The sequence below is a fragment of the Trichechus manatus genome, unplaced genomic scaffold (assembly GCF_000243295.1).
Source record: "Trichechus manatus latirostris isolate Lorelei unplaced genomic scaffold, TriManLat1.0 scaffold00094, whole genome shotgun sequence".
NCBI lineage: Eukaryota > Metazoa > Chordata > Mammalia > Sirenia > Trichechidae > Trichechus > Trichechus manatus.
In genome coordinates this window covers 7,882,771-7,908,800 of record NW_004444030.1, presented here as the reverse complement: position 1 = coordinate 7,908,800, position 26,030 = coordinate 7,882,771, and the positions used below count along the sequence as shown (strand labels likewise).

The window sequence follows — 26,030 nt, the reverse complement described above, 5'->3', positions numbered from 1 at the left end:
ATAAAACAACACGTGTACTACTGTTTCATGAGAAACTATTTGTTCTGTAAGCCTTCACCTGAAGTACAATAAAATAAAAAATTAAATAAAAAATAAAAAAACCCCGAAAATAAGTGTTGGCAAGAATGGGTAGGAAAAAAAAAAAAAGAGGGTTTTACAGAGGAGTATAGATCAGTTCTAGAATTCTTGCCTTCCATGAAAACCCTATGGAGTACAGCTCTACTCTGACAACATGCGGTTGCCATAAGTCAGAATCAACTCCACAGCAACTAATTTTGGGGTAAAATTCAGTGGTAGAATTCTCACTTTCCACGCAAGAAACCTTTCATGCACAGCTACCACCCATCTGTCAGTGGTGGCTGGTGTGTTACTAAGATGCTGAATAGGTTTCAGCAGACCTTCCTGAGTAAGACAGACCAGGAAGAAGGGCCTGGCAATCTACTTCCAAACATCAGTGAAAATCCGATGGATCACAACATTCCAATCTGCAACAGATCATGGAGATGGCATTTCATTCAATTCCATTTCCACTGTACATGGAGTCGCCATGATTTGGTGGCCAGCTCGATGGCAGCTAACAACAACATAGTAGAAAATAGGCCTTGAATTTTGGAAGGCTTTGAATGCCTTAAGAAGCAAGCCCATAGTCTCATGGGACAACTTAGTTAATTGGCATAACATAGTTCACAAAAGACAAAGTTCTACATCCTAGTTTGTTGAGCAGCATCTGGGGTCTGAAAAGCTTGCGAGTGGCCATCTAAGATACAACTATTCTTCTCTACTCATCTGGAGCAAACGAAAATTAAGGAAACCAAAGACTCAAAGAAGAAACTAGTCCGCAGTACTAACAGACCACAGGAACGACGGCCTCTTCTGAGACCAGAAGAACTAGATGGTGCCCGGCTACCACTACCGACCATTCTGACCAGGGACACAATAGAAGGTCCTGATAGAATGGGAGAAAAACGTAGAACAAAATTCAAATTCCTATAAAAGGCAGACTTACTGGATAGAAACTAGAGGAACCCCCAAGACTATCAACCTAAGAACTTGGAACTGAAGCTATTTCTGGAGATCACCTTTCAGCCAAATAATAGATCGGCTTACAAAATAAACAATATCACCTGTGAGTACTGTGCTCCCTTAAACAATCAACTGTATGAGGCCAGTCAACTTTACCCAAAAGCAAAGATGAGAAGGCAAGGAGGGGAAGGGAAGCTAGATCAATGGAAACAGAACAAACAGAATGGAAATAATGAGAATGCTGACACATTGTGAAAACTGTAAGCAATGTCACAGAACAATTTGCATAAAGATTTAAATGAGAACCTAATTTGCTATGTAAACTTTCACCTAAAACACAATAAAATATTTTAAAAAAAAACCGCAGCACACTACTTCCGTTCAGGTACCAAAAGAAATCCATGAGTCAGTGGTACAGAAAGGTGTTAAAAACTGGAATACTGGTTCAAAGTCTATATAGTGAGCTGAATACAGAAAACCCACTGCCATCAAATCGCTTCCAACTCACAGTGACCCTACAGGACAGAGGAGAACTGCCCCATAGGGTTTCCAAGGAGTGGCTGGTAGATTCTAACTGCTGACCTTTTGGTTAGCAGCCGAAAGCTAACCACTGTGCAACCAGGGCTGGTGCTCCCAAAAAAGATATGTCCATTTTCTAACCCCAAGAACCTGTGAATATGACCTTATTTAGAAAAAGGGCAACCTACTTCTGAAAGCCTTTTTAGATACAATTAAGTTAAGCATCCTGAGATGAGATATCCTTGACCCCAAACGGGTCCTAAATCCAATGACAAGTATCCTTGTAAGAGACAGAAAAGACACAGACACAGAGGAAGAGAAAGAGAAGAGAATGTGAAGGCAAAGGCAGAGATTGGAGTTATGCAGCCACAAGCCAAGGAACACCTGGATCCACCAGAAGTTAGGGAACACAAGGAAAAATTCTCCCCTAGAGCCTTGGGCAGCGGGGAGAGCAAGACCCTGCTGACACCTTGATCCAGACTCTGGCCTCCAAAACTGTGAGCGAATAACTATCTGTTGTCTTATGCCACCAAATCTGTAGTTATTTGTTACACCTGCCCTAGGAAACTAATACCGTATATAAGGAATAGTTAGACCCTCAGATGTTCTCAAAGAGTGGAGTGACCAAGGAAAAATATTAGAACTAATAGATTACCTGGTATGTTTAACCAGAACTGAGAAATGTTTTCGTTCTCTTTAAGAGTTTGAAAAGAATCCATGATGAATATATAGGAACTAGAGCCCTGGTGGCACAGTGGTTAAGAGCTCAGCTGCTAACCAAAAGGTAGGTAGCTGGAATCCACCAGCTGCTCCTTGGAAACCCTACAGGACAGTTCTACTCTGTCCCACAGTTTTGCTATGAGTCAGAATCAACTCAATGGCAACAGGTTTATATAGGAACTAGCCCCTCTTTAGTCAGTTGTTAAAATAGGATAGTATTCATGGTACACTACGTGGTTTAGGCATGAACAATATTTTCACAGGCATAAAAATACTAACAATGAATACAAATTTAACCAAAATTTATGCCACACTCATTTTGGGAGGATGGCAGGATGAGCGTGAGAGTATGGGCAAGTGTGTGTGCAGGGAGGGTATAACAGGAAAATCTTAACTTTCTTCAATAGAAGTCAGTCAATAAAGTAAAAGAACTGAAAACTCCATAAAGGATAAATGTTATTTAGAAATATAAAGGTAAATACCAGAGGAAACAATAGTTTAAAAGTTGTGTTTGCCTCTTGGGAGTGGGACTCAGATTAAGGGTCAGGGTAGGTTCATTGCAAGCCATGTAGCAAAATTTCAAACTACATACTATTATTTTGATAAAAATTAATAATAATAATAATAATAAAGAATCCACATATAGAAAAACCCTAAGCTTTAGAGTCACAATCCTGATTGCTATCCCAGTTCTGACTAACTCAGGGCAAGTTACTTAACTCACTGAGCCTCAGCTTCTTCATCTATAAAATGTGAGTGAAAACACTTACACTTCATAAGGTTGTCATGAGGATAAAATGAGATCATATGCAAAACATGCTAAGCAACAGGTCAGTCATATAATATTAAATACCGGATTTTTTTTTTCCTTTCTGTTTTTAATTTTGTACCCTAAAGTTCAGCACAAGTCACTGTTGAGTAAAAAACACCTATTTCAACCCTGCTTTGTGAGAGAGTATCAGCTTAATTATATATATTTGTACACTGATGTCCCTTTTCTAAACTCACACAAAGAATTTGTAGTCTTTATTAACTACATTTAGCACCATCTCACAAACAGTTTTGTATGGTTTTCACACTGTCACCTATGGACGTTATCTCCCCCACACCAGAGAAATGTCTTCTATCTCTCCTTACCACCTCCCTCACTACTAGTCATATGTTAGATAGAACAAGAAAATTACTGATATATATATACCTTCCCTAGTAGTGTTACACTTACTGTCTTATAACTGTGTCCAGCCAAGAAGAATTTGCTTCAGGAACTTTTAAACATGCCAAAGCTGAAGCTTTTATGATGAAGTCATTGACAGATATTTTGCCACTCCCTTCTAATGTCTGCAAAGACAAGAAAACATTGTAGGTTTCTTAATTTCTCTCCACAAAAAATGAAATTATATAACCTTGAAAAAGGAAGCAGGAAAGAGTATTCCACAAAGAGGGAATAGCAAGTGCAAAGGGCCTGAGGTAGGAGTGTATCTGAGTGTCGAACAACCAATGTGTCTGGAAAGAGTGAGCAAGTGGAACAGTAGCAGCAGAGAGGGTCAGTGAGGTTACAGAGGAGCCAAACTGTGTAAAGCTTTATATGCCACTCTAAGGACTTTGGCTTTTACTTTCCATTGCCTTGAAAATACTTCATATCACTCTCTCCCACTCCATCTGTAATGCCACCCTCTAGTTCAGACCCTTCTTACCATCACTTCAGGCTTGGATTACAATGACAAATATAAGTAGCCTCTGCCACCAACATGTGCCAGCATACATCAATCAGACTGATCTTTCTTAAAATATTGTTATCATCACGTCACTTTACTGATCAAAAATATGTAATGGTTTCTTATTTACTATCTAACTCAAGTCCAAATTCTTCTGCTTGTAGTCCAAGGTCTTCCCTAAACTGACTGTGTATCCACTCTAGAAAAAGTAATCTCCTATTTTCCACATGTGCTAATTTTACTTCCATTTTTAAGAACTTTAAAAAAACCAGTTACTCTCGAGTTGATTCAGACTCATGGCAAACCCATGTGTTTCAGAGTAGATCTGAGTCCCATAGGGTTTTCAATGGCTGTAATCTTTTGGAAGTAGATCACCAGGGCTTTTTTCTGAGGAGCCTTCGGGTGGGCTCCAACCTTTCGGTTAGTAGCCAAGCACTTAACCGTTTACGCCACCCAGGAACTCCTTAAGTATTTTACCCTTATGATAGTCTATCTTTAGAATGACCTTATTTCAACTTCCTTGCCAATGCAAACCCTCCCTATTCTCATGGTTCAACCAAGTTTTTCCTATACCATCACGAATTCTGATGATTTCCCGGTTCTCTGAATTCTTCTAACATTTAACCTTATGCAATATAACTTAGCAGAAAATCAAGAGGCATTACCATAGAGACCAATCTACAAATATTTTTACTTTAATAAAAGTTGACCTCTCTCTTTTTCACATGTATTATCTCCCCAATTAGATTATAAACTCATGGAGAAGATTATGCCTTATACTGTGTTCCCAAAAGTGCCTTAAAATAAACTCTAAGTGCTTGATACTTGACTATAAACACAAAGCAAATATAGTTTCTCACCTGCCAAAAGAGACTCAAGTAGCCTCTGCATCAGTGACTCTCCTAGACTAAAATCTATCCATGGCAAAGTCAACTTTGATAAGTGGTAATCGAGGCTAGCAAATGAAAATTCTCCCGGATGTTCTCTGCAACTGGCATATTTTAACAAATTTTATGGGCAAAAAGGTAAATCCTTAGTGGGGAAAGATAAACTTTTTAGTATCTAGAGAGATGGAATTTCCAGACTTTTTACCTTATTAAGTTCCTTCCGCACTGACAAAACTTCTCCCATATTTACATCAATAGAAAGATAATAATGAGGTATGGTTTGCTTAGATTGCATTAACCGCTGTGCAATAACCTGAAACCAAAGAGATTCAAAAACCAATTATCTTGACTTGAGATCTTGCCTAATTCAAGGCTCAGCCTGCCCCCTTCACCCCACTCTCCAATAATGCTTGCCTCAAGCATTATTATAATTGGTAGATGGAGGATTATATCATAATTTAGCACCTTCCAGTAGTATTTAACCAGAACATACTGATTTGTTTATCCTCAATGACCAAATCCAACATCCCTGAAACTAAGCATCCAAGATTCCCAACTGAAAGAAGCCTCTGTTAGGGTTTTTAAACCATGCAATTAATCTATGTAAAAGTGCCCCCAACAGTTTTGGTAATGCTCTTACTCGGCGAATATTGCTGATTGGGATATCTGTGAAGACACCTGTAGGAACTGGTGCCACTCCTGGAGCTGGGGGAGACACAGCAGCTGCTGGGGCCTATGGGGGAAAAAACAAAACAAATGCTTTTAGTAACTGTGGCTCAGTCTTAGCATGAGCACCTCGGAAAGACTGCCAGTAACTCTTCTACATGTAGCAAAGTAAAAATCAAAAGTATTACAAAAGAATAGTTATTTCTATCCCCAGGGAGCAAGAGACTTGTTTGAGTTTTATTCTTTCTTTTATTAGAATTCTGAAATCATGTTTTGTGTTATTCTTCCTTGAGTCAGAGTACATTTCAATGACTAGTTTATGTCAAAATAGTTGTTTTTGCAAAGCTATTTTCAAGGAAAGCAATCAAAGTATTCTTAAATTGAAAGGATTAAGAAATAAATATAAACAGGTTATCCTGAACAGTGTTAAGAAGAAAACACATCATGGAAGCTCCACAGATACATCTAAACTCCCTGAGAGACCAAATTACTGGGCTAAGGGCTGTGGGGACCATGGTCTCGGGGAACATCTAGCCCAACTGGCATGATATGGTTTATAAAGAAAATGTTCTACATTCTACTTTGGTGAGTAGTGTCTGGATTCTTAAAAGCTTGTGAGCAGCCATTTAAGATACTCCGCTGGTCTCACCCCATCGGGAGCAAGGGAGAATGAAGAAAACCAAAGACACAAGGGAAAGATTAGTTCAAAGGACTAACGGACCACAACTACCACAGCCTCCACAAGACTCAGCCCAGCGTAACTAGATGGTGCCCAGCTATCATCACTGACTGCTCTGACAGGGATCACAATAGAGGATCCCAGACAGAGCTGGAGAAAAATGTAGAACAAAATTCTAACTCACAAAAAAAGACCAGACTTACTGGTCTGAAAGAGATAGGAGAAACCCTGAGAGTTTGGCCCCCGGACACCCTTTTACCTCAGTAATGAAGTCACTCCTGAGGTTCACCCTTCAGCCAAAGATTAGACAGGTCCATAAAACAAAACGAGGCTAAAGGGTCACACCAACTCAGGGGCAAGGACTAGAAGACAGGAGGGGACAGATAAGCTGGTAATAGGGAACTCAAGGTCGAGAAGGGAAAGTGTTGACATGTCATGGGGCTGGTAAGCAATGTCACAAAACAATATGTGTACTAATTGTTTAATCAGAAACTCGTTTGTTCTGTAAACCTTCATCTAAAGAACATTATTTTTAAAAAAAAACACAATGAGGACTCTTTCATTTTAAAATGAAACATCTAAACTGAATCATTCGCCTTACTTTTAGTTGATTATCTTAGCACCTGAACCAATCAAACAGAAGTTGGCTATATGGATTTAATTCCTGTGTGGACTAATTAACCACATAAACCTCAAACCCCAATCAATCAACTTGCAAACAAGCTTTTAAAACTAGGGGCTGAATGAGGAGAGGATATAGTTGTAAATATTCAGTATTACTACTAAAAAAAAAACAATTTGGAATGCATGTCAATGTAGTACCAAGTATGTCATCTTTGATTTTGTATAAAAATGACAGCATATTTATACTTAAACACCACTAAGCTCCTGAAATTAGACAAAAGCAAGCCTACTCTGGGTTAAGCACAAATAACTTATGAAACAGTCTAACTGGCTAGACAAAGCACTTTGAAAGAAACAAACTACAAAAAGAAAAAGAGTCAAATGTAACTCACAGGAGCAGCTTTGGTAGGCACAAAAGAGTCAATGTCTTTCTTGATGATTCTGCCATCTGGTCCTGTCCCTGGAACAGATAAAGATACAACCATATATGAGGGCATACGGTTGGTTCCCCAAAAAGATAAACAGTGTAAGTGTAATCCAAAGGGATTTCTATCAGAAACACTCTGAAGGGATCACACACAGCCTTCAGTCTTGCCCCTTAAAGTCTGCCCTGAAAAAGAACACCAGCTTTTGTCAAATATTAATTTTAATTTATACAGACCACTTTGCTTGATCTGTTGTAGTTCTTTTTAACTATAGCAAATATTATTTTATCTATTTCTCTTTTAGTTTCATTTAATTAAATTGTACTTGATTTCATCTTGTTTACTTTTATATTGAGAAATACCAACTTAAGGATAATGCTGAGTACAGTTTATAACTCCAAAAGGAAGATTAGCTATCTTCTCCTGGTTGGCTCCAAATGACTCTTTTGGAACGCTGATAGTTCTCATTTGGGTTCCAGATTCAACTGGCCATAAAGAATTCCCTTCACACAGAATCAACAGATGTGATAACAACTGTTTTAGACAAATTGGGCAAGTCAGCTTTTTGAATTTTGGTCCCAAGAGGACAGTTAAGTAGCACATGTAATTTTTAATTGCAATTATCTCATCTTTGGAGCCACTCAATCCTTATGTGGTCTCCACCACTCTCAGCTTTCTGACAGTAGCCCAGACTCTAAATTGGCCTGTGTTAGAGACAAGGAAATAGATGCAATGCCATATACTGGGTGTTCAGAGTTCTCTCAATATGCTTAATTTTATTTATTCAATTTTATTCCCTCCTCCCATCCCAACCTCTTAAGATTAATTTTTAGACCCAAGTAGACAATCCTGAACCTTAATTCTAAGAAGATCCAGAATTAAGTTATTAGAATACCTTTTACACTGGCCCACTTCTAGAATAAATTTGGTCAAATTGATTCATCTTCCCCCAAGGCAGACTTTTAAAAGGACTCTCGTTGTGTGCAGTTCTTCCCAACTCCTTTCCTTCATTATGAAAACTGAGGAGTTAGCTAGGATTGTGTTTATCCTCACCAGGAGCTCTAGAACAGAGGTGGCAGTATTCCCCTGTTAGATTCCCCTCCTTTATAAAAGACAGAAACCATAACCTCCCCTTATAGCCAAGGCGAGCCTGACCACTGCAGCCCCTCAAGAGGAGGAAACCTGTAGCACAACAAGCCTCAGCCACCCACAAGAATTTCCTGAGTACTAGGAGTTACTTAAAACTAGTATTAGGAGTTAGTTGAAATCCTTTTGCCTATTTCCCCAAAGATGTACAACAGGCCACTGAAAAGGAATATAGTATAAAGCAACACTGGACAAGGAGTCAAAAATGTAGGATCCTTGTCAAACATAAACTAGACACATGACCCTAGTCACTTCATCTGGTCTTCAGTCTCCTTATCTGTAGGATGGGGATTATAGTATCAGCCCCTGCTCACAGGATTACCGTGAGGATAAGATGGGATAGTGATGTGAAAGTGCTTTGGACTACAGAAATACAAAATATTATATGGGTAGCTCTAAGACAAAAGCAAACCTTGAACATCAGGATTTAGGCCTTAACACAATTTCTCCCTAAATAAGTAACATTTTGGTCAAATTTGTTAAATAATCTGACCCTCTATTCAACTTTCCCCTTGGCACTTCCCTAATTGATTTTTTTTATCTCACATCTCAAATTCCTCAGGGTCATGGGGTAGGTGTCCTCTTTGCTCCCCATAACCACTTCCAAATCATTTCTCCCTCTCCTCCTTTCAAAAACCTCAACTCCCTTTGAAGTTCATGCCATCTAGCTATATAACCTACTTCCCTCTCTGCTATCTTCTCATCTACTAAGTCATAATTACAACTCTTCATTCAGATTAACTTGGATCCCAGCCCACTGTCCTTGGGACCAAAACCTATCCAACACCTAGGCTTCTAGGTTTTTTCACCTACTCATCTTTAACTTTTCCCTCCCACCTCGCAAGAGCCCTCTCAGCTTCTAGGGTTAAATTCTAGACCTTGTTATCTCCAGTAACCACACATCCTGAAATACAGATTTCAAGCAACCCTCTCTTGCTGCCATCACTGATCCTTTCAGCTCATTATTCTAGACTGTCCCTTTCCCCACTGCCAAAAACTCTCCAACTTGATCAAGACCTAAACTCCACTGACCCTTGTACTCCTACTACCCATTCTCTCCCTCTTGTCTTCACTTCCCTCCTTACCCAGCTTAGATTCCATAGATGACCATTATAATCACTCCCTTGTAAAACTCTAAAACAACTTTTGTCTTTTCCAAGCCAACACTTTAGTTTAATGTTGCTGGAAGAAAAAAATTACACACCTGGACTGCCTGAGTATACTATAAATTCACAGTCATAAACCTAAAATGGACACACAAAACTGCCCAGAAATTCAACTATGTTTCACTTAAGTTCACTTTTCACTCTCTGAGATGACTACTTAATAACCTCTCTAACCTCAAACCTCCCCACACTCACTCTCCAGGTGATACTCTCATTTCATGCTTTATTGATCAAATAGAAGCAAAAAGTAACTCTCATCTTCTACCACCAAACCTATAAACCCATCCCAGATTCTTCTCCCTCCTGTTAAAATAGTTAAATGTTCCTACTTCCTATCAAAGGCCAATCCCATCCCCTCTTACATTTCTCAAGAACTTTGCTCCTTGCCAATTATTCTGTCCTTTCTCCCTTTCTGCATCATCAACTTATCCCTTTCTACTGGACCAGTGGTTCGCAACTACGGCAATCCCTCCTTCTCCAGGGGACATGGCAATATCTGAAGACATTTTGGTTGTCACAACTGGGGCAGGGAAAAGGGCAGTGCTAATGCCATTTAGTGGATAGAGGCCAGAGATGTTGCTAAACATCCTACAATGCATAGGGCACTCCCCTCCTCCACCCCACACAAAGAATTATCTAGCCCAAAATGTCAGTAGTGTCATGGTTGAGAAACTCTGTACTAGGCTCATTCTACTATCACTCATCTTAAAAGTCCTCTCTTGAATCCACACTCCCAAAAAGCTATACCCCTATTTCTGTGCCTCCCTTCATAGTACAGCTTCTTGAATGAATTGTCCATAATGCTATCTCCACTTCATCCACTTTTCAACCTATACAGACTTCCACCCCACCTTTCTTCTGAAATTACTGTTGTCAAGTACCCATATCCAATACTTGGCTAAGTTCTGCTGCATACTGCATCTGTCCATTTCTTTCCATTTCCATTTTTACCACCCTAGTCTAAGCTATCATCATCTGCTCTAGCAACAGCATCTTAACCGGCACCTTGGTTCATTTAATCCATTTCCACAGAGCAACCAAAATGATCTTTAAAAAACACCAATCATTTTATGTCACTTCTTGCTTAAATCCTTAAATGGCTTCCTAAAGGATCCAGTGGTGGGAGATGAGGTTGGAGAGAAAGAAGGGTGAAAACATAGAGGACTTTATATCAAACCCATTGCCATCGAGTCGATTCCAACTCATAGCTACCCTGAAGGACAGAGTAGAACTGCCTCATAAGGTTTCCAAGGAGTGGCTGGTAGATTTGAACTGCCAGCCTTCTGGTTAGCAGCCAAGTTCTTAACCACTTCACTACCAGGGCTCCGAACAGCTCCCTACTACATGTTAAATAAAATTAAAACTATCATGACCTATAAGGATCTTAAGCATCCCTGGTGGCACAGTGGTTTTAAGCACTCGGCTGCTAACAAAAAGGTCGGCAGTTCAAACTCACCAGCCGCTCCAGAGAAGAAAGATGTGGCAGTCTGCTTCCGTAAAGATTACAGCCTTGGAAACCTTCTGGGGCAGTTCTACTTTATCCTATAGAGTCGCTACACATCGGAATCGACTCGATGCCAATGCGTTTGGTATAAAGTTCTCTATGTTTTCACCCGTTTCTCTCCAACCTCATCTCCCACCACTAGATCCTCTGTTCACTATGCTCCACTTTGTTCACTGGCTTCCTTTATGTTGCTTAAACATGCCAAGCTTTTCCCCACTTCAGACTATGAACTGCTGGTCTTTCTGCCCAAAATACTCTTTCCCTAGTTCTTCATGTGGCTCTCAGCTCACACCTCTCATCTTTCAGGTCCAATCAAATGTCATCTCATCAGAAAGATCTTCTCCAACCACCCTGTCTAAAAGCAATCATGTCTGCATGTTTATCCACATTATCACTCACTAGTGTATTACTCAGTTTCTTAACACTTAAAATTATCTTTTTTAATCATAAATTATTATCATTATAACTAATACCTATATATGCTTTCTCCAGATACTGTTTATATATAAACATTTAATCCTCAAAATCCTTTGAGGTATTATTTTTAGACACAAATGAATAAACAAACACAAAAAATTAAGATGACTTGCCCAAAGTCATATAGCTAGTATATGGAAGAGCTGGGATTCAAATCCAAGCAGGCCAGCTCCAGAGCCCAAACCCTTAATTACTATGCTATACTCCCTTTCTGTTCATTTAATTATTTATCACTGGTTATATAAGCAACTTGACAACTGAAATCTTGTCTGTTTTATTCTTCTTACGAACAGGTGTCTGATGCATAGACAGTACTCAATAAATATCTGATGAAATAATAAATCAGCTAACTATGCCTGTATAATAAAAATATTGGAATTTTTCCATTGGTATCTTTAGCAAATTAGCCAGTGTTGCTAAACATCTAATAAACGGTCCTTCTTTATTTGTCTAAATTCTTGAGATGTAATTGTTAACCAAGTCCCTCTTTCCCTGAAAATATATAACCATATTTAACCCTCACATTGCTGTCCCTGATTCTAATCACATAAAGAATGGCAATAATAGTAAAATAACATTAAGATGTAAGACCACGTCTTGCAATATTATCAGTAATTCTCTGAGGTCCAAAAAAATCCACAACATTCTATAGTTGTGTTTTGGGATTAGCTTGCCTTCTAACCAGAAAACGTAGATCACAGACAGATGATAACCAGCACTGAGTGCCTATAACTGGGTAATTAAGGAAATAACCAGATTTTCCTTTAGCAATTAAGGATGGCAGAACATCAAAACAGAAGGCGGCACAGAGTACTAAGTAGAATACAGGCTTTCGAGTTAAACTAATCTAGATTAAAATCTCAACTTTATTACTTAATAGGAAGGGAGGCCTCTTAAAAGTCTCAGTTTTATTATCCAAAAAATTGCAGAAATAATTTTTACCTCAAAGACAAAAAAACCAAACCCAAACCCATGGTGTGCAATTAAATGTGGTAAGTTAAATGTCATAAAGGGGGAAATTATTATTCCTGATAATCAGCACATAGTACCAGTCATCAAACCAGGTTTCAGTAATAATAATTCCCCCCTTTCCAAAATAAATATCTTAATTACCTTATATTAGATTTTAGCTTTAGTTCAATAATATGAACAACATGTATTAATTATATGCTAGATACTGTTCTAAACATTTTGCTTGTTTCAGCTCATTTATTTCTCAGAATTCTATGTAATAGACACTAATTATTACCCCATTTTACAGATGGGAAAACAGATAGGCTAAGTAATTCACATAACGACATATACAGAAAAAATGATAAAGTCAGGATTTAACCTTAGGTGGTCCCATTCCAAACCCTGTGCTCCTATCACTAAGCTATACTTTCTTTTGGGGAGGAAAGATGAGTTAAACATCTTCCCTTGCCCTCAAGGAGTGTTAGTTCAGTTTTACATGAATTTTATTCTCTTAAGTCACTTCAGATCAACCCAACTTCATGTTTTATATTGGTTTGTTTCTTGCTTATTGCTAGCCAGTCAACCTAGTACTAACAGAGATTTCTTCTTATTACGCAATCAGGTCCTATAACCCACCCTTCCTGAACAAGCACGTTACACTTTCAGCCATCACCAACAATTAAGCATGGTTCATATGAATATGGCAGAATGAAAAAAGGTATCAAAATTGTATGGGTAAACACTATGCAGACTAAATAAAGCAGAATAATATTTACCCTACTATATAGTGGCAGCAATGGAGACATTGCCCTCCCTCACTCTTCTCCCCACTGTGCCAGTTACGAAGACTATAGTCGTACTTGCTGGTCTGGAGGAAATTCAACTATAACTTTACAACCCCATTCCACAGAAAAAGACTTACCTTTTACTTGCGCAAGATCAATCCCTTTTTCTGCTGCCAATTTCTTTGCAAGCGGGCTAACAAACACCCTTCCCTTCGGTCCAGCAGGCGTAGCTGGGCGGGCAACTGAAGGCATAGGGGCTACAGGTTGGGGAGTTGGAGGAACAGTGGCCACCTTTTGAAAAAAGTTACAGATTTTTAATTCACCATTGCAAAGACTGGTCTGAACAACCGAGAGTTTACGTTTAATAAGAAGTCAAAAGCTGTTTTAATTAAATAATTTTCATCTTTTATCCAAAGATCATAATGTAGTTTTGTTTTCTGCTTAATCAACATAACAAAGCAATATGAATAGCAAAACAATACTTTGTCAAAGGCAGAAAAAAGCCAAGTTATCTTATTGCATGATAACATAAAGAGGCGTGGAATATAATACTGCTGACCTGTTTACAGCCTTTCTTCACTTGCCGTTTCTTTACTCTCATTCTCTTACATCTCCAACATTTTTTTAAAATCTAATTTCAGAATCCAAAATTATGCTGGAACACTCCATGTTGAAAAGAATCTTAAGAAATAAATCAATACTGCTACTTGCTAGCTCCCTATGAACGTATGGCAGTCAGAAATCAAGTTTTCTCTGAAATGAGTACCTAATCTAAACTCACGACTCAAGCATCTACAGAAGCCTTGTTTTAATGTTAATCTATGCTTGAGTTCATACAAATTCATGTGAAATAGGTGAAATCATTCACAATAATATATTTAATTTAATGTCAAAACAAGTCATGTTATGTCATTGTGATGAATAACAAATAAATGCTTGATGTAGCATAATATATAAACACCAAGAGGGCTCACAGTAGCAGAGACTATATAGTAAATTTTATAGAAAATGGGGAATGAATCATGGATAACCACGAGATCTGCATCTAAAGCAGAAAGAGAACCAAAAAAAAAACCAAAAGCAAACTCGCTACTGTCAAGTTGATTTCCGACTCATAGTGACCCTATAGGAAAGAATAGAACTGCTCCATGGGGTTTCCAAAACTGTAATCTTTACAGAAGCAGACTGCCACACCTTTCTCCCATGGAGCAGCTGGTGGGTTCAAACTGCCAACCTTTTGGTTAGCAGCTGAGTACTTAACCACTATGCCACCAGGGCTCCCTACATACCCTATAAAACCAAAACCGATCACCATCGAGTCAATTCCAACTCATAGTGACCATGTAGGACAGAGAAAAACCGCCCCGTAGAGTTTCCAAGGAGTAGCTGGTGAATTCAAACTGCCAACCTATTAATTAGCAGCCAAAAGCTTAACCACTGCGCTACCAGGGCCCTGTATACCCTATAAAAGCAAAAAAAACCAAACACATTGCCTTTGGTCTCCATAAATGTTAACTGACTATCTCTTTCCTTGTTCATAGACTCTTAGAGCCTAAAGGAACATGGGATATCATCTTTTCACCCCTTCCACTTGGAGACAAATAAGACTGCTCCTTCAATTTCAGAAGCATACCTACCGAGGGTGGGGTAGGTGGTGGTGCTTGGGGTTTTAAATCAGTTACTTCAGTTGGCCTGTAGTCAGCAAATGCTGGTATATCTGCCTCTTTTTCTACAATGATACAGAGTGGGGTTCCTAGAGGGACATCTCTCGTGCCTTCAGGAATCAGGATTTTTGCCAGGTAACCTTCTTCCTGTACTTCAAAACCTTAGAGAGAAAAACCATTACAATACTTAAATTAGGACTCCACAATCCCTCCAAACTCAAAAGTTTTAAATAATAGGCTCTCTTCCTTTGAACTAGCTATATAACCCTTTCGCAAGTTACCTAACCCCTCTGTGTCTCAGTTTCTTTACCTATAAAAATGAGGATAATAATAGTACCTCACAGGGATGTTATGAAGATTAAATGAATTAACATTTTTTGAGTACTTAGAACAGTACCTGGTACAAAGTAAATACTAAATAAGTATTTGTTATTTAGTATTTACTTTGTACCAGATAAAACTAAGAGAGATTACAGACAATGGTGAGTTCTGAAAGTTCTTCTTAAAAACACTCCCAAGCGCAGCTCCCCTACAGACCCATAGGACTAAGATGGCATCAGTTATAAATGCTAAAATCAAAACCTCATGGATGTCAAATTAAAGGTGCTACCCTAAGCTGGGCAGTGATGTGGGTTTTACTCCTAAAAGCACTTTTGGAAGATTTCAAAGAGATTACACTTGATATTGAAGCCCTGGTGGCACAGTGGTTAAGAGACTGGCTGCTAACCAAACGGTTGGCAGCTCGAATCCACCAGCTGCTTCTTGGAAACGCTATGGGGCAGTTCTACTCTGTCCTATAGGGTTGCTATGAGTTGGAATCGACTCAATGGCAACGGGTTTGGTTTTGGTTTTTTTATACTTGGTATAAATATACCAAATATTTCAATGTGAAGAAATATAGCATTACTAGGGTTTCTATGGTACTGACATCTTATGTTTCATTCAGCTGTTTTTCGTACTATGAACTCAAACATGAAAGGCTGCAAAAATACAACTAAAAGAAGCAAGCCATCTGAGCATAAGCTTTGCCTTCCTGATCTTAGCTTTTTATGCCACTGCACTTCTCCTTGAACATAATCCTTAATGAATCCTTCCATTTCCAAGTAGAGAATTAAAATACAATAAAAGACAAGTTTAAAAAGAAAAAAAATAGGCCCCAGGGGAACAAGAGAGTTCAAATATAGTTCAGTGACACTGACTTTCAAATTAAACTGCAAAATAAATCTATCATTTCCATGTTTTTTTAAAGAAACAGAATCCTTTCTTCTAAGAAAATCTTATGGGGAAGCACAATATGCAAAAAGATAAAAAGGACTTGCTCTGGTGAAAGTCAGGATGGAAGGGTGGGTAGACAGAACAGAGCCCTTCTCTTTAATTCCTCCTCACCCCAAAACACCATCAAGGAATCATAAGGTATAAAGAGTGCAATCTGAAAACAGTCATCACAGAGAATGTCCAGCAATCTCACACTTCAACTTTGGGGAATGAACAGACCTCCCTTTAGTAGTGATTATGGGGCAGAGGAAAGAAATACAGAATATCTATAAATGTTAAAAATATACAACTGTGTGGATTTTGTTTATGAGTACAAATGAATCAGAAAGGGGGTACATGGAAATGTGATTTGCTCGCTGAACAGGTATACATACTATTTATTTTCTATATACAAACACAGAAAACCTATTGCTATCGAATCGATTCCAACTCATAGTGACCCTATAGGACAGAGTAGAACTGCCCCCATAGGGTTTCCAAAGAACGTCCAGTGGATTCAAACTGCCAACCTTTTGGTTAGCAGCCGAGCTCTTAACCACTGCACCACCAGGACTCCACAGATATATGAAACTATGAAAACAAGCTACACCCCGGTTTCAGTTTTCCCTCACAGTCATCTTAGATTCTTTGGTATTTTGCTGCCTTGAAGGGTATCTTCTTCTGCTTCCTCTTTCCTTTCCTCTCTCGGTTTAGAGAATGGCAATCCTGACATAGTTTCTCAATTAGTCTAAGTAGCAAACTCTGGCCTAAGAATAATCTCTGAGTTGACATATCCTTCATTCATTGAGTATGGTATGGAAATGACAAATCCGACTGAATTTTTTTGCTATAAAATATCCTGTCCCAGGAAATGAGTTCCAATAATTACAAAGTTTTCATGTTACCACTCACTCATTGTAAGTTAAGATGGCAATCCTCTTCCCTCATTGGAAAACTCAGTGCCTCAACTATTCAGTAAGAGCTGAAGAAATCTCACCTATAGTGGCCTTGTCAGTCTCTATCTCTGCCAGTAAGTCTCCTTCATTTAGCTTCTCACCCACTTTTTTTTCCCATCTCTGAACTGTGCCCATGGTCATGGTGGGAGAGAGCGCAGGAAGAAGCACCTATAAAAAATACATGTCATTGCTTCAGTCTAAGAAACCTTGGATGCAGTGGCACTCAGGCAAGCTTGTATCATTTTATGGAATGACAGTGTCTGTGACAATCCAAATTCCCATCTGCACAATGCCCCCATAACAGCAAGAGCTCAGTGCCTCAACAGCTTCCCACCAATTTAATCATCCTTCAAATCACAAGCTTTATAGTATCAGCAATACTCCAACCCACCCTCCAAAGTCAAAAGCAATGAGGAGATGGGAAAGATTTCTTTCTAGGCAGTCAGTATTAATTCCTCAATAAATAAGAATAGAGCTTCCTTTTTTATCTTTTTTAACACTTAAATTAAATTGAAATTCATCAGTTTCACACAATGATCTAGCCTAGACCATGTTGTTACATTTTTACTGCGCTTTGTACCTGACATCTGTCTTTACACTCATAGAAAACAGCATTTCTCCCAACTTCCCAGATACCTTTCCAAGATTTAAAAAAAAAAAAACTAACATTCAGAACTGTTATCACAATAGACAATTCCACTCCAACAATATCCGAACATCAGATGGGCTGATCTAAATAAAAAATTGCTTTCCTATTTATATGGCTTGTGTGTCCACTAAATTTGGATGCATAGGCAGTTATTGTGGGTTTCACTTGCTGTCTTCTTACTCTTTTGTATCTAATTACCAACAGAATTATGCTGAGTAAAAAATCATTTCAATCGATGATGCCTCAGAAAAGAGAAGGAAAAAAGTAAAGCCTCAGAACTCTAATTAAAAAAAAATTTTTTTCTTAAACTGCTTCTAAAATTTAGTGAAGACAAAAATCTCTACAGAGAATCTTAAAGGATAATTAAGGCACAATCCTAACACTTCCACACAAAGCCACATACATAAAATGGTGAGAAATGAACTAAGTCTTATGTCGTGAGATAGAATTTGCTGAACAGGATGAAATAAACATGTGAACTGAACACCAGGCAAACCTTCATCATATGTGATTGTTAATAACCGACCACGGAGTAGACCATTATGTGCAAATGAAAAAATAATTCTTACACAGAAATTTCTGCAAATAAACTAAGCAAAGGTAAAGTTCTAGTTTTAATCCTTTAAAAAAAGGATGGCTGTTTTTTTTTTTTCCCCGCCCATTTCCAATCTCTAAAATACACAAATACACATGGAATAACTCTAATATCTAAGAAACTTATTTTTTTTTGTTAATAGATTCAACAGTGATTCCATTTACTGTCTTCAGCTTTATTACAATGCTATTATATATTTATTCTAACATTTCTTTATTGTCAGTTTTCTGGTTTATTAACACTACTGGACTACTTCACCCACTCTTAGAAAACAGAACACCACAAACCAAAGGAAAACACCAACTGGGGACTTTCAACAGACAGCACTTGAGACCTACTATAAAACTCTATTTATACAGGAAATAGAGATAAGTACAAATCATCCTCAAAATTTGTAACATAATGTTCTTGAATAAAAAGTTCAAGCATTATCATCTACACTACAGAGGCTCAGAAGGATTAAAGGAACTGTCCAAGTTCACACACATGGAAATAACAACTAGGAATACAAGTTGTTTGCGTGCTTAAATCTCTGTTCACTCCCAAATGACAAGAGCTAGCCACATTTAATACCAGTTACCAGACAGCCATCTATGAAAAATAATGAACAAATAATAAATTCTCTAAAGCAAACACTCAGAGGCTGAGCCTCACCTGCATGTGAGTGGGATATGAGCTACCAGGAGCCTGAGCAGGTGTAGGTGGTGAAACAGCAGGGGCTGGTGCTGGCGCTGGGGCTGGGGCTGGGGCTGCTTGTGGGGTAGCTGTTGCCGAGGAATCCAAAGTATAATTTTTAAAGGCCTCAATATCCTCAGGCCTAAGGAAGAGAAAGAACGCATAAATACAAAGAGCTTATATAGAAGATTCACCTCCCAGAGAAGTAGTTTTCAGAAGCTTTTAACTCCTACTTTCTCAATTCTGGGTTAAAATACTCCACTCTGCACTGAAGTTCCACATTATTCTGTGTACCACTCACTTTTCAACTGTAATACAGATGATTGCTCCAACTGGAACATCTCTGGTACCTTCAGCAACAAGTATCTTTGCCATATAACACTCCTCCAAGCTCTCAAACCCAACCGTGGCTTTATCAGTTTCAACCTTTTAACACAAAAAACAGTTTAAGTTTGTGCAGCCAGTATGAAGTTCATTAGCTTATGTCTAGAATCATACAGTTCAATAGTCTGACAAAGCCTCCATCACAGATTTAAAAGAAGGAACCATTAAAAGAAATCTTAGCTAAAAATCAGTTTGACAAGCTGCTGACAACTTACCTAACCAATCTTGTCTAATACTAAGGTGTAAAAAAATCCCAAAGTAGTTTCTTTAGCAAAGTGGATAACTACCCACCCAGAAAGCTAACGCTCAGTTTAGCTAAGTCAGTCCGTTCGACCTCACCTCCATATTTTAAAATAACTTACCTCTGCAATTAGTTCACCCTCATTGATTTTTTCCCCTTCCTTCTTTTCCCAACGGGCTATGGTGCCTGCCTGCATTGTAGGGGAAAGGGAAGGCAATGGAACCTAGGGGAGAAAAAGGAGAAACGCTAACTTTAAAAAGGGTGACCTAATTCTCAGTCCAGTGTAACGTTTCGTTCAATCCAATTTCATCTAATGCAGAGTTTACTGAGTCCCATTACACGCTGGCACTGAGGATACAATGACAGTTCCTGCCTACCAGAAGTTCATGTTCTCCAGTGACAGGCTTCTTGCTCCACAGTCCCGTGGGTCTGACAGAGCAGGCGTTTCGCATATAGCCCCGAGCTTGGAGCTCTTCTTTTAATGGGATAGATCAGGAGAGGGAAGCTCAAGAGCAACAGCAAAGCTGGGTACTGTAGGAAGGGCAATGACAGATACTGTAAGGGAGAGGGTAGAAGATCACTGAGGCCTGAGGGAGGTTCCGAGGCCAAGTCTGCCTCGAAGGACAACAGGGTCCACGAAGGACGAGTCGGGGGCTCACCTTCTGATGAGGGGGGAGACTATAACAACGGCGGCCAGGTGATCCCAAAAGCTGCAGCAGGAAGCGGTTCCGAGGTGTAGGCCAACAGTTGGGGCTCCAGCTGCAGAGTGCCCGGACCCCGCCATACCCTGTGGTCGTACTACCGCAACGAGCCGGAGCCGGGCCAGATCGCAGGGTCACGCACAGAGCTCCAAGTCTCTCCCTTAAGGCCGCGCACCGAGCCCCGGATCCCGCCCTTGGGGCTGCACTCTGGGCCCGCTGAGCACAGACGCGCCACATAATGCCACAGACCCCCACACCCCAAACTCAACGCCTTCTCCAGAGTGACCTCTCCAAGAGCAACACGACGCTGCCGTCAGCCACGCCGCGCAGCCGTACGCTGTCGTAAAACGGGCCCCCGAGGATTCATCCTACCCCATCTCCAGGCTAGAAATGTGTAGACCGTTAGCGCTTTCTTCTGGGAGAGTCGGGGAGAGGTCAGGTGGAGGCGGCTACTTTGGGGCCTTAGGGACGGGAACGTTCCAACCAAGCCAACGGCAGAAGTTTGGAAGAAACAGGAGGTGAAGAGGGGTCGAAGGCAGTAGGGTCCGAGGAGGAAAGGCATTCCAAAGGCTAGGACGGGGCCTAGGAGGTGTGAAGGGCACAGCCAGAAGGGAGGAGCCTGAAAAGGTGGAAAGGGCCGGTAAGAAGCATCGTGGTCGGAGAGGCTGGGCTGAGGGGAATGGGCGAGTTTTGTGGAAGGGCTGGGCACGGAGAGCCTGAGGCCAAAGAGCGGGGTCTTGGAGCGCTCCTGTAGAGAAGGGCGCAAAGAAACGGCCAAGGGAAGATCAGAGTGTTCAGGTGATGGGTCCTGTGTCTCTGCTGATGCAACAGTGACCAGTCTTTGGGCCCCGCCCTGCGCCGGCTTACTGGGTTACCCAAAACCAAACCCATTGCGGTCGAGTCGATTCCGACTCATAGCAACCCTATTACAAAGATTTAATTTCAGGTTTGTAGCACAACCGGCAACCTGAATGAACGGATCTTCCAGCCCGATGGTGCGAACAGCGGTTGAGTGGAAGATACATTCCTATATTCAGGTGTACTTCAGCAAGATTAAGCATATGAAGATACAGGTTTATGAAACAGATTTGCTTTAACCCAAAATTTACCATAGAATCCGTTTAAATAGCGAAAAGTTTTTATGTTTGAAATACTTAATACCAAAACTACAAGCTGGTGAGGGCAGGCACCATGTCTTGTATTGTTCTTCAAAGTATCCGCCGAGCTTAGTATTGTTAGTTGCTGTCCAATGTCCGCTTTGACTCATGGCGACCTTATGTATAACAATACTAGACATTGCCCGGTCCTTCACCGTCTTCATGATCGTTGGTATAATTAATAATTAAAAACAGGAAATTAGAAGTCAAATGAAGGCACTCAGGGCTAAAGATTTAGATACATCAAACATTTAAATTGAAGTGATAAATGAAGCCTGCCTAAGTTTTGGGGGGACAGCTTTCAAACTGATTTGGGAATTCTGGTTCTTTTAAATACACATTTCTGAGAGTCTCTTATGAATGCTTCTTGCTTTTGCATTAGAGATTTTTGTCTTATAGTTTACACCTTCAGGTTCTCATTTATTTGCACATTTATATATAGTTTCAAACGAAGCACTAAATCAATGAATTCTCTTTGATAGTATAACCTATTTTGTGCTTACATAGCAAATTATCTGTGGCAATAAAGTAATCCTTATCTTCACTCTCCAAGTAGAGAGTAAACATACTACCAAGGAGATCACTTGAGATTTACTTTCATTAAGTGTAAATGGTTTATTGATTAATCTTCATCAATAAATGCAAGTGAAGATGACTAATGACATTTAGTTTGCAAACTCCATTTTATTCAGTTTTTTTTTAATTAGTACACAAATCTGGTACATACAGGCAGTTAAAACTGGTTATGACTTCGATAATCAGAAACCTCTGATACAACAGTCTTTATGAAAACATATCATAAAACGGAGAATACACTGAAATTTCTGAAAGCAATGGTTGCAAACATCCATGTTTCTAAGAAAATATAACTTTACATATATATGTATTTTAAGCAAGCTATACCTTTTACATAAATTCAGACATAGGAGGAGTGTGCAATAATAATGCTTGTTTTATGGGAAAAAAATGAAAATAAATATGACCTAAGTGCTTTTTAGTAATAAGAGTCCTCTTGGATTGGATGTACTTACTGCATGGAGATAGTTTCCCTAATTTACATCCATCCTGGTGAAAAAGAACTGTAAAGTTGGTAAGTAAGTATAACTGCCATTACAAAGTGAACTTAACACAGATTCTTTAGGCACCAACTGTAAAGTGTTCCAATCCCAGCTAATTCAGGGAACTGAGCAAAAGAATAGTCATCAGTTTTAAAGAAGACTTTTTAAGGAATTGAGTTCTCTACTAAACTAGTTTATATGAGAGGGTCACTTATTTTTTAATCTAAAGTGGTTTAGAGTTTATTTTATGAATTCTAAGCATTCTGGTTCCTTAGTTTTCTCAAGGAAAGAGAATGCCAGTAGTATCAGGAGAGACTATTCCACAAAATACCTCTAGGGGGCAATACTATGCATGAGTCAAGGACTCATAGAGTGCGGCCACACAGTGTATCCAAATAGGAGACTATTCAAAACAATGAAGTAATGAGCACTCCTCCTCTGAAGGCTTCTCTCCCTTTACAAACTGGAATGAGGATCACCAACACATTCTACACAAGAGATCACACAGTAGGGATGCTTAGTCACAACCCATGCTAAACCAGCTAGAGGGAAAAAAACCTCATTTTGTCCCCTAAACTCAGCTTCAGCTTTCGATGGAGGCACTGAGACCATGCAGTTCCTTTTCCAAAGAACACAGAGATAATATAAGACAAATAAGGTAGATGACCTTGAAATTTTCTCTGATTTAATTTTCTCTGAAAAGTTATAAATTCCACATAATAGTAAGACTGTTTGCTGAAAGAAAACTGCCAAGTAAAAATGAGTTTAGGAGACATTCAAGATAAATTGTATTGGAAATACAATAACAAATTTTGGCCTGATAATCCTCATGCTGTTGTATAGCAAAACACTAAAATACATGCAATAAAGAAATTTGTGACATGAGGACTTTTTCTCCAGACTTCCTGGGGAAAATAAACTGAGAATGTACTGTTTTCTTTTGTTTGCTTTCACGAGTTATTCTTGCTTTTGACTTAACTTTCCCAGTCATTTCCGATGAGAAATTCTTCAATAATAAGAATATCAGGTAAACTTAAAATGAAACAATCTAAGATGTCTCTTGAGCTCCTTCAGTCTACTAAAGGAGCAATAATATGGATTACATAACATTACCTCCACAACTAAAATTGGCAGGTAGAATTAGAACAGGAACTCGTTGTCATCAGTACACTTGTAATAAAATAAAGCTTGTTCTGACACCCCAAGGGGTGGTAAGAAGAGCCTGTATAAAAGCTACTGGATTCCCTAAAAAATGGATACAGTATACAGAATGTGAGAATATACAGAACTCACACTCAAGTTATAAAAATAGACATGGTTCTCAGACAAAAAGCAAATGAGTACAAAAGAATTCTCCAAACATGAGCTATTTAAAAAGACACATCTATATAAAACAACAAGATGTCATCTCGGAGCTCAAAGAGTAGTCTGTTGAAATGGCTGAAAAGGGGAGATGAACTGGAGACAGACAGGTCAAGAACCCAGAACTGATCTGTCCGACTCTTGTGGCTGGCAGTGTACACTGGTGGTCAGAGGCAGACTGCTTTTGAGAATACATATATAATAATGGCTGATTAGTTGATGATGCTTAGTGGGTGAACAAAAAAACCTAGGTTACTAATTGCTGGAAGTTTCACTCTTAGTTTTCACACTTGACAATGTTGCATATGAGAAAGGATTCTGGGTTTTTTCACCCAGAATCAACCCTGCCATTCACAACTCATGCTCATGCCCCATGGTTTCTATTGTGCACTAAAGGATCAGTCTGTACTAAATAGAAAATAGAAAATAACTCCTGGCCTTGAGATGAGGAGGGGCAGACCAGTAATTCATGCTCAATACTCATAAATCACAAAGAAACACTAAATCAATGGTCTGTCTCCTTTTAACTGCAAAGGAGATGCCATGAGCCTAATGACTAAAGAAAGTCACAAGAGAAAGAAAGTCAAGAAGATGTGGGTAGCAGCACCTTTCCATACCCGCCTGGATTTTTAAGGAGCTTTCTACTCCTTATTCCTTTCAAACACAAAGTTCATCAGCTGGAAGAAAAAAAAAATGGCTCTAAAGAGTCCCCAGACAAAATTAGCAGTACATGAAATATGCCCTGTGTGGGCTAAAGGACAAATTGCAGAACCAGTTAAGACACAAGAGTCAGCCTACGGTCTTAATTATGGTTTTGAGAATAATATAGCACAACATGGGCAGCCCTTTTTCCATCCAATCAACAATTCAGCACCATCCATGTCCAGTCCAAAAGATTAATGAAGGGCGGGGCCTTCATCTTTGGTACCACATCATGAGTTATTCTTGGTTTGCAATAGCTGAAAGGAAGCAGAAAAGCTGGTACCTTTGCCTTGTCTGTGAGTACAAATGCTGGGACTCTGATTGCTGCAACCATTGAGGCCAATTAAAATAATACTGTAACACACAGGAGTGATGCATCCAATTCCCAGATTCCAGGTAATAGCAGCCATGCCCCTAAACGGGCGGGATCATCCATCCCCATTGGTTAAGGCCTTCGGTTTGTTGTCCTCAGAGTAAAACAAAACAATGTGTTCCCACGGACAAGGAACTCCAGAAGAACCCATGGTCTACATTTGGACAGGGATTTTAAGTACCAAATATGCCAGGCACAGAAACAGGACTGGCCTGTGGCCATCACACTTGGAGAAGCTTCTGTTTTGGCAGCACGAACTAGAAACTTCTTAGTGTAGTCTGCTTTTAGTCCCCTTTCCTGAGTGAAGCAGCCAGGGAGTGACCCAGTTCCACAAGCCCCCAATCTAATCAGCATTAATTCTCTCCATGGTCGTCTTCCACCCAGGCTACAATTTTCCCTTCCCATCCAGGGATGGCATCATCATCATGGAAAACCTAGAGAAAGAAAAAAAAAAACCATAATGAAAAATAACCGAATACGGTAGGAAGTCTCATGAAGAAACTGCTATTGATAAAAATAAGACCTCAAACATAAAAAGGATAAGAAAGTGCAGAAGAAAGCCTTGAGTTAAGAGTCTGTGATCCTTTGATTTTGTCCCTAAGGTTGCAACTAGTAATAAATATATATATTCATGGTTTACACATGGACATATCTAATTCTTAGTTCCCAATCTATGAAATGGTAAAATCGTCTCTAACACTGCACTGTTTATAGAGATTTATAAGAATTAATAAATTACTAATCAGAGTACTTCAGGCTTCTTAAGAGAAAGCAATAGTATAAGCATAAAAAAAATGGGAAAGAGGAAAATTTTGATCCCAGGCATTTGTAAAGAAAGGGCTAGAAGGAAAATCAATCTTAACATGTTTCTTAGATGCAGTTCTTTTGATTCATTTATTCAACTCATTTCCTAAGCCATTAACAGGGATACTAAAACATCTCAGTGAAGAAATGTTTACGAAATAATTG

At 39.2% G+C, this 26,030-nt stretch overlaps 2 protein-coding genes across 6 annotated transcripts in view; both read right to left on the bottom strand.

Annotated features, from left to right (window-relative positions):
• DLAT (dihydrolipoamide S-acetyltransferase) overlaps positions 1–20,693 on the bottom strand; it is a 43,709-nt gene extending 23,016 nt beyond the window's left edge. The window contains exons 1-11 of one of the 2 annotated variants that reach the window (XM_004382504.3): positions 20,368–20,693; positions 19,830–19,931; positions 19,385–19,509; positions 19,063–19,225; positions 17,206–17,332; positions 14,928–15,115; positions 13,428–13,581; positions 7,226–7,293; positions 5,505–5,597; positions 5,070–5,177; positions 3,485–3,600 (exon numbers count right to left, since the gene is read on the bottom strand). In XM_004382504.3, the coding sequence (XP_004382561.1) occupies positions 3,485–3,600; positions 5,070–5,177; positions 5,505–5,597; positions 7,226–7,293; positions 13,428–13,581; positions 14,928–15,115; positions 17,206–17,332; positions 19,063–19,225; positions 19,385–19,509; positions 19,830–19,931; positions 20,368–20,646 (1,523 nt within the window). In that variant the 5' untranslated portion in view covers positions 20,647–20,693. The remainder of the gene's footprint in view (positions 1–3,484; positions 3,601–5,069; positions 5,178–5,504; positions 5,598–7,225; positions 7,294–13,427; positions 13,582–14,927; positions 15,116–17,205; positions 17,333–19,062; positions 19,226–19,384; positions 19,510–19,829; positions 19,932–20,367) is intronic. The other variant, XM_023736979.1, reaches the window with a different exon arrangement.
• A 1,473-nt stretch (positions 20,694–22,166) lies between these two features.
• Positions 22,167–26,030, bottom strand: part of DIXDC1 (DIX domain containing 1) — a 100,829-nt gene continuing 96,965 nt past the window's right edge. For 3 of the 4 annotated variants that reach the window (XM_023736976.1, XM_004382502.2, XM_004382503.2), the window contains one exon: positions 23,805–25,495. In XM_023736976.1, coding sequence (XP_023592744.1) covers positions 25,415–25,495 — 81 coding nt within the window. In that variant the 3' untranslated portion in view covers positions 23,805–25,414. Of the gene's footprint in view, positions 25,496–26,030 lie in introns of all 4 variants that reach the window. The other variant, XM_023736977.1, reaches the window with a different exon arrangement.